Genomic DNA, 9791 nt, shown 5'->3' with positions numbered 1-9791 from the left:
ATTTTTTTTTGTGAAATAAAAAAACTTAAAGATATCGTCCTTGAATTGTTAAAACCTTGATTCACGTTTCACTACATGAATAAATAAATAAAAGAAAAAACCTCGTAGTTCATTTGATTCATCAATTTAAATTTTATATAAATTTCTTGTTAATCAATTGTACAATCTTATTGGATTGTTAATTATTTTCATTGATATAAATAATAAGGTACAGACGAGGTGAACCTGATGAACTCGAGTCTGAAATTAAAAAATTGTATAGACTTAACATGTGAGGGATGTACCAAGGTTTCATTTGATGGCTGATATCAACAGAGGACAAAAATTATTATTACAATCCATTCTCTCCAACAAAACTCGTTTAATTATATATTTATTTATTATATTTAAGCTCACATATTAACCACAGTAAAAATAGTATTTATTACGTCTGATAAATTATTAAAATTCAGACAACTTTTAAGGTCGAATTATGAAAAAAAAAAAAAAATTCATAAATAAAGGGAGCAATAATATTATCAAGGTCTTGCACTTTTTCTTTTATATATGCAGTTTTTTTTCAAAGACAAACTTCAATTGGCTTGACTCAAAAAATAAAAAATAATAATAATAATATAATAGAATAGTAAGAATTAATTTCACTTATTTTTACTATGTAGAAATTGAAATGGAAAATAATAACAGAATGACGTCAGCAAATGAGACTTGCGTGAGACACAAACTTTCATTGTGTGTATGTTTAATATTTTTATTTATAATATTAAAACTTGTACATGTGAATAACTTTACGCAACATTCTCTCTCTCTTTTATCTGATATTATTTATTTATTTATTTAATTTAAGTGTAAGAACACTGAACCCAAATACTTTGTTTAAAACAAGATCCAAAATTTCAATTTAAAAATATTAATGTGTCAATTTATTGTGATAATTTAAGTTATCAATTTATTTGACAAATAAAAAATTATCACTTGAATGTTTATAAATTTATTAGTGTAGTTTTATAATTTATTCTGAATATTATTATTTCAAATTATTTATATATACAAATATTTTTCCTTTCGTTTCCTTTCCCTTTGCCTTCCCTAAAAAAATTCATATATTATTAATTATATTGTATTAAAAAACTTGCGACATTAAAAGTATTCATTTTATAATAAATATGCTTTTTTTTTTTAATTTTTATATGTAACATATTTTAAAAAAGACACAAAAGATTTTACAATAAAATAATATGTACTTGTGTGACCTTCACAACCACGTGCCAACATTCTTTGACTGATAACTACCAAGTTATTATTTTGTACATAAAATAAAGAATAGAACCTATTTTCAATACAAGTATATATATAAGTTGTTGTATCTAGTAAAAATTATATAATCAACTTGTAACAATTATTATTTATCTTATACAAATACATGCAAATACATACTCAATAGTTATGCATATATTTATTTTAAATAATGTTTTTGTATATTTTGTATATTGAATTCAATTATTTTGCCGATAGCACTATCATAAATAACATAATTTTTATTTCAAGATTATTGACATGAACAGCAATGACACCTTTGGCAATGATGATGACGATGATAATGCCAATTGTCATTGAAATAATAACCAGGTGGTATTATCATAAAGATAAATGTCGATGCGTTCATGCAATTATTTTTTTAAATATTATTTTTTATATTTATGTTTTCTGTCTATATGTATAGAATATATATATCGCTCATGCCATGTCAAATTGCATGATTATTTTTCTTTTATTTTTTTGTTAATCTCATCACTGACAATAATTTATTAGAAATTATTGTTTTTTTAATGAATTTTGGAGTTTCGAAATGAAAATGAATCTATGCGTGATGGAAAATAGTGACCTGTTGGAAATACATGAAAACATTATCATTTTTTATTGACCTTGAAAAATAAAAACAACAATTAATCGACAATTATTATTAATGATAATTGCAGATATATATACATTTTTTTTTCTTGCATAGGGGCTTGAGATAACAATTAGATAATGAGGAAAAGAATTTATTTGAAACATATTTGTCGGTCAATTTTTTGTTAGCAAGAAATAAATATTATCAAAAGAGTTTATTTACATATTTTAAATTTAATGCAATTGATACATCATTAATAAATATCTTTCAAAAATGTTTTTTTTTTTTTTAAATTTTGAATTTCTATTTTTAAAGATGCAATGCTACTTCTTTTGAGGATCTTTGAGATAACAATAACATGTTTTATTTTTTTTTTTTTTCAACACTTACCTATCTTTGGCTCTGATTTCAGTGTTTGATAAATAGACGACACATATCTTCAAAAAAATTTAATGTGTCATCATGAGCACACAGTCACCAAATTATTTTTGCCAAGATATTCTGACTGATATTCTTGGAATTTTTATGTAATCATTAGGAATTGCTATGTAACGATAAAAATTATTAATATTATTTACATTTTAATTTCACTAAACTTGAATTTTTTAAATAAATTATCATTTATAATTTTACTTGGAAAATAACAATAAATTTATCAAAATATATTTTATTATATTCAATAAATAATTGATAAAAAAAAAAAACCTGTGACAACAAGTTAACAATAAATTTCAAAATAAAATTAACTACTGACAATAATTGTTTATAATTGTTTATAAATTAACAATAAATTCAAGTGTGGTATTAAAGCTGCAGATAATATTACTAGTGGGGCGTAAATAAATAAATAAATAAATAAATAAATAAATAAAAATAAAATTTAAAAAAAAAAAAAAAAGTGAAAGGATAAACGAGATCATGCGGTTCGTATACTGTGTACTGCTGTTGCTGCTGTTGTTGTTGTTGCTTCAAACAAAATGTATATATGAAAAAAGATGAATTGATGATTAATTAATGTATCAGAGAAAGACACTTGTCAAGACAAGACAAGTACAGGTAATAATATAAACAGTGTTGTACGCATACAACAAAATGAGGACAAAAAAGAATTGTATATATATATATTAAAAAAGTAGGGGAAGTATCAACTAAATACTGTGAGAAGAGAAGAGTGATTTGTTTAGCATATTACTTGGTTGCTTGCTTTACCTGCACTGACGATGTTTAGTTTATCGTATTACAAGAGAAAGGGAAAAAATACAAAGTGGTAACCACCAATGCAATATTTAACGTTAATCGTGCTTAACAGCTTCGGGGGTACAGACGTTTTTTTTATTTTTTTTCGTCTGTCTACTCTATTATTATTTTATTATCTATATTTCATTTACATAAAACAAATAGATAAAAATTTTTTTAATCTACTAATAGTCAGTCAATTAAATTTAAAATTAAAAAGCGTTATCATCTTAATGATGAAGACAGTATTGTCATCTTGTGACTGTTGTACAAAGGGTTTTGTGATATTTTGATTTTTTTATCACTATTAAATTGTTGAAATATCAAATGACGTTTTATAAATTTTAATAAAAATGTCTGTCATTTGTTGATTAAATCAAACACAGATAATCACAAATCAGATTACAATCAATAGCTTTTATTGTATGTCATTGTAAATCATTGTGATATCATTGTCATTGAGAGTAATGATAAAATATAAAATATAAAAAATAAAAAAAAAATAGATTTGGTGGTGACACGTTTTTTTTTTTCATTAAATTGTTTTGGAGTCACAAAAAAAAAAAAAAATAAAAAAAAAAAAAAAACACGTTTATTCGTGACTGTGTCATTGTTTAGCCGAACGTTTGTCGGCTATCATCTATAGACAATCATCATCATCAATATAAAAACACAAATATATTTGTATTTATTTTTTTTCAAATAAAGTGTTTTTGTTGTTGGATTATTTATAACATAATTTATATTGTGTTCAATTGTGCATGGAAGCTGGCTATTATACTTTGACTCAGAAATTACCAAGTATGTATTTCATTTATATTTTTATATAATATAATATCGTAACTATATAATTTATTAAATTGCTCAATCAATTACCAACATTTTCACAAATATATATTACTATTTAATTATGTTTAAAATAAATTATTACCATTATGCTTCCTTTCTTTTTTTCAATTTCAATTATTAATCCATCAAATTTTTTTCAATTAAAAGTATCAATTAACAGTATTTATGTATTTAAAGTTTAAAAAGACAAACTGGTTTTTTTTTTTATTGTCTTATTGAGAAATTAATGTTTCCGTTGTTTTGATTTTATAGATATTTATAAACTTTTAAATACTATATATTTCCGGTTATTTTTTTAAAATTGAAATTATATAATTTAAAAAGCAGGTCTATTGTCACGGATACAATTAGAAATCATGGAGGCAAAAGTTTTTAAGAAATCAATCACGTAGAAAGATTTATAAATTTAGTAAATATATTTTTTATTGTTTATCAGGCAATTTTAATATTTATTTCATCATCTATTTTATATTTTGATAGATAACCCAATTACTATGCTGTAGATGTTGTTTTTATTATTTTTAATTATTATTTTGTTGAGCTATTTCTTCGAGTCCTTTCAACGTCATCAAAAAACCCACTGCATTAATTTGTTCTTCATGTTAAACACTGAGAATGTATAAATCAAAAAAAAAAAAAAAAAAAAAAGGTTGAATAAAAATGCAAGACATGAAATTTCACAACCTCCAACAGATCCTTGAAATTGGCCTCGTGACTCTGTTGCAAATTGCGACACAAGTTGTTGTGATTTTTTTTTTTCCTCTTTAAAAAAGTTTTGGGCCCAGATTTTATATTGTTGTATCTTAATTATTTCATCCAAAAAAAATACAGCTACCAAAATTCCACTCAAATTCACGAAAAAAACAAGAATGAAAGGATCGTATTTAAATTATCACTGTAGGAAAAAAAAAAATACCTAAAGGTATATTATATATATGTAATGTCAATGCATTAATGCAAATGACTTATGCTTTGTGTATAATTACATAAACAAGCCTATAATTTAGAGAAATAAATTTATCTCATATACATTGCAAATTGCAAAAGACTGGAAAATATACGCATATAATTTTTTACGTATATTTATCGCTCAACAACTGATAACATTTAAAAGAAAATTTTTATTATTTCAAGTGTTGATTTATTATTTACTCAAATGTATCAACAATACATACCTATCTTAATTAAATTACATTTTTTTCATTTTAATTCTTTGATAAATTTCGCATTGCTTGGAATGTAAATATTTTAAAAATTCTTGGAGCCATAGAAAATTAAAATTAAATCATCATGTTTTATTAATTTTTCTATTTCTTATAAAAAAAAAAAAAACTACAAGTCAATTGATATTTCCGTATTTTAATTTCGTTAATAATTTCTCTATTCTTTATACATGTTAATTATAAATATCATTTTGTACATTACATACTGACCTTCATAATTGTGTGTTCAAGTGATGCATTGATTTATACAATATACATATTTAGAGTTTCCTCATTGCAATCATGTTTAATTGGATAAATATATATGTTTTATAGAATTTTTCATAAAGATCTTGTCTTCAGAACAATTTATTTATCGTCACTAACAGGTGATATGCGAAAATATAAGCAGTTTGTATGTGAGATAAACACGTCTCGACATTGTTGAAATAATCAATTTGTAATAATAATTAACTTGTTTTGTTATCAATTATATATTATATATGATTTTTTAATGATAAAGTGTTGATCCAAGTAATTTCTCTTTTCAATTATCACAATTACAATAATAATTTATTATTTAATTTAAAATATTATGATGTTGTCATTAAATCTCTCATCACTGTGTAATGTCTATGCTAATTTAAATGAATTTAATGAATATTTATTTTTTTTTTATTTCAGATAAAACGATAAAATGTGGAAAAAAAATACAGAGAAGGAAAATCCTGGGAACCAGATGAAAGAATTTAGTAGCACGTGAGTTTATTTATTTATTTTTCAAAACAAGTAAAACATACGTCGTAAATATATATTATTATATTAATAAAGAAATAAAAATAATAGTTATTCATTATCATAAATGAGATAATTTAATTTTTATTATATCTTGAAATATTTTTATCAGCATTCTAAGAGTATCAACTGTCATATTTTATTTATTTTTTATAATAGAACAAAAATTGCAACTGGTGCTATTGGCGAATACCACGAGAAAGATGAGCTTTATGATCCATTTGAGCATCGTGATAAAAAAGATGCAAATTCGTAAGTTAAATTATTTTTTTTATTCTATTCCATGACCTAAATTTTTAACTTTGATTTTAATTTCAATGACACTTTCAAATGTCATTTTAAAAAAAAAACAATATATCGCATGTAGGTGTTTAAGAATAACAAGAATATAAACTTTCTCTTTTCCAATGAATGAACGAATCAACAAATAAATGAATGAATGAATAAAAATAATTAACACTATTATATTTATTTTTTCAGTGATATTGGCTCATTGGCACACATGATAAAATCATCACTTGGTTCTGGTATTCTTGCAATGCCAAATGCTGTTAAAAATGGTGGTCTTATATTTGGTGGTATTGGTACAATAATCATTGGAATAATTTGCTCTCATTGTGTTCATATACTTGTGAGATCATCTCATGTATTATGTAAACGTACTAAAACACCACAAATGACATATGCTGAAACAGCTGAGGCTGCATTTGCATCAGGTCCATTAAAACTTCGTGGTTTATCAAAATTTGTTAAAATACTTGTTAATGCAGCACTATGTGCAACTTATGTCGGTGGTGCATGTGTTTATGTTGTTTTTATTGCAACATCAATACAACAGGTAATATAAAATATTTATAAAGAATTATAAATTATAATAAATAAACATTTGATTAATTAGGTTACAGAATATTGGACCAATATGGATATCAACATACGATGGTACATTTTATCATTACTACCAGCAGTTATTCTTTTAGCACAAATACGAAATTTAAAATATCTCGTGCCATTTTCAGTTATTGCTAATTTATGCATTGTCATTGGATTCAGTATAACACTTTGGTATATATTTACTGATTTACAACCAGTTAGTAGTGTTAAATATTTTTCAAGTATTGAACAATTACCAAAATTTTTTGCAACAGTTATATTTGCCATTGAAGGAATTGGTGTGGTAATATAAACATTTTTATTTTTACTATTTAATTATATATTAATTAATTAACTTTTATAAAATAGGTAATGCCAGTTGAAAATAGTATGAAAAAACCACAACACTTTTTAGGATGTCCAAGTGTATTGAATGTAACAATGACCATTGTCGTAACTTTGTATGGAGTTATGGGTATTTTTGGATATTTGAGATACGGTGAAGAGACACAGCCAGTTATTACACTCAGTTTAGATACATCAACAGTGTAAGATTCATCATTTTATTATTACACAATTGCTTATTTAATAAATAAAAAAGAAAAATTAAATTTGTATATATGAGAGCTGTATGGGGAACTGATGAAGAAATATTTCTTATTTATTTTATTTTATTTTTTTAAAAAATGCCGCAAGCCATTGATGTATTGAAAAAAAAAAAAAAAAAACATCCATGTCATGTATTAATTAATTATTTATTCATTTGTATTATCAATAGATCGGGCCAAATGGTAAAGATCCTCATAGCCTTGGCAATATTATTCACCTATGGTCTACAATTCTTTGTGCCTCTTGAAATTATGTGTAATGCATTGAGGCCTCGATTTTCTCATAATTTTGCAACGATAGGTGAATCCTGTTTCAGAATTCTCATGGCATTATTGACTGGTAAATATAATAATAATATAACCATATAATAATTATTTTATTTTATTTTATTGTTATGTTTTTTTAGTTATTGTTGCATTGGCAATACCAAATCTTGATGCATTTATCTCACTTGTTGGAGCTGTATTTTTTTCATTTCTTGGTATTGCTATACCAGCAATTGTCGAGACAATATCCTGCTGGGAAGGACATCTTGGCTTTCTCTATTGGAGATTAATTAAAAATATTATTCTTTTTGTATTTTCAATGCTTGCCTTGGTAACTGGATCATACGTTGCAATTAATGACATCATCAAAGATTACGCATAAGTAATACTTTCTTTTTTTTTTTTTTTTTCGAATTTTTTTTTCTTGCATTCTTCAAAAAAATTTGTAAAGCCACTAAAAAATATCAACTCTTATAAATAATGAGTCATTTGAGACCCTGAAAATAACTTCCATTATGCTTTTAAAAGTCAAAAAGAAAAAAACATCAATCCAAGGACAATTGATAATCAAGAAAAAAAAAAGGAAAAAAAAAAATAAAACTAAGGACATTCGAGAGTCGATGAGCTACAAAAGCTTAAAGTGTACCTATTTGAGACGAACAAAAAAATAATAATACATAATAACAATAAAATTAACGTTATTTTGTTGTTGAATGAAATGAATTGTCATTATCAATGTCTCAATTGTGATAAAACATAATAAATAAAGCAAGAAAATTATTACGACGCTGAAAAGCCAAACAAGTGAACCTTGATTCAGCAGCATAATATATATAATAATATAATAAAAATTAGAAAATAATAATATTAATATATTTTTATAAATTGCATTTGATTCAAATTTAAAATAATAATTTTTCTTTTTTTGTTATTTTACACTTGTACAATTGACAATGAATGGAATACATATATAAAATTTCAATTTGTTTATTTATTATTCCATTCGTATAAGTGTATGTTTAATTGTTAATAATAATAATAATATTAAAAATATGTTTTGTTTAAAGAAAACATTTGTATATGATGTATAATTTGTTGGTTTATCTTTTTTTTGTTTATTTGTTACAATTTAATATGTAGTGAGTAAATATTAAATTTTTCAAGACAATTAAATTTATAGTCTAGCTAATATTTTATTTATTTATAAAGATATAATAGATATATTATAGTATACATAATAATAATAATAATTATGGCAGTTATATTATTATACTGACTCTCGAAGTTTAAGTTGTTTATCTTGATATCAATAGTACAAAAAAAAAAAAAAAAAAAGAAAAGAAAAAAGATTGCTGCTTAAAAAAAAAATGCAAAGGTTACATTATCTTATTGATAAATTATAATTTAACAATTAATCATCATCAATATATATAAAAAAAAAACAATATATTATTTGTAAAAATAATGATAATAAAGCGATAATTAAAAATATTATATAATGATGATTATAGTAATGCCATTGTGCCTCCTAATTTCAAATAAAAAATATTGTTTTAGTTTAATTTCGAGAGCGATAAAGAAGGCACCATGCGTTTAAAATAATTTTACAAAAAAAATTACATTATCACAAATAATAATATCATGTTCAAATCGCATATTTATCATTTTTTATTTTTTTTTTTAAAAAAAATAAAAAAAGGTCATTATGAAAATACTTTGTATTTCATTGCACTTGATTTTTCAAACTATTATGCTTTTTTCTGCTGAAAATTATAGTTTTAATCTATAAACCAATAGTAACACGATATTTATCAAAAATATGACTTTTATCATAAAAAGAAATAAAAGTCACAATTTTTAATGACAATTAAAAATATATTTTATGTACAAAATTATAAAAGAATAATAAGCAATGATAAAAAAAAAAAAAAAAAAAAAACACCTTTCAAGATGATAAATCAAATAGTTTAACAATAATAATACAAACTATAAATAAAAAGTAGTCTAACATCTGGTAGTGTTCAGTCATGTTCATTTGGCCAGTCCAAATTATTAACGCCATACTGGAGCCAT

At 23.3% G+C, this 9791-nt stretch overlaps 1 protein-coding gene across 1 annotated transcript; it reads left to right on the top strand.

The window, feature by feature from the left end:
- Positions 1-3073: 3073 nt before the first annotated feature.
- On the top strand, positions 3074-8273 carry LOC122848104 (proton-coupled amino acid transporter-like protein pathetic). The gene is made up of 8 exons (XM_044145940.1): positions 3074-3928; positions 5863-5937; positions 6133-6225; positions 6454-6811; positions 6872-7147; positions 7213-7391; positions 7622-7791; positions 7859-8273. Exons 2-8 carry the CDS (start codon positions 5876-5878, stop codon positions 8098-8100), a joined length of 1380 nt encoding a protein of 459 aa, XP_044001875.1. The 5' UTR covers positions 3074-3928; positions 5863-5875; the 3' UTR covers positions 8101-8273.
- The last annotated feature ends 1518 nt before the right edge of the window (positions 8274-9791 follow it).

Source organism: Aphidius gifuensis, linkage group LG2, assembly GCF_014905175.1.
Source record: "Aphidius gifuensis isolate YNYX2018 linkage group LG2, ASM1490517v1, whole genome shotgun sequence".
NCBI classification, from domain to species: domain Eukaryota; kingdom Metazoa; phylum Arthropoda; class Insecta; order Hymenoptera; family Braconidae; genus Aphidius; species Aphidius gifuensis.
Note: the sequence above shows the minus strand (reverse complement) of the source record. Positions and strands in the feature narration are given on the sequence as shown.

Bases quoted from the DNA above. Each gene is read 5' to 3' on its own strand.
- LOC122848104 (XM_044145940.1), top strand. From the start codon at position 5,876: ATGTGGAAAAAAAATACAGAGAAGGAAAATCCTGGGAACCAGATGAAA. The intron at 6,226-6,453 runs GTAAGTTAAATT...TTATTTTTTCAG, and splicing joins GATAAAAAAGATGCAAATTC to TGATATTGGCTCATTGGCAC. The intron at 6,812-6,871 runs GTAATATAAAAT...TTGATTAATTAG, and splicing joins TTGCAACATCAATACAACAG to GTTACAGAATATTGGACCAA.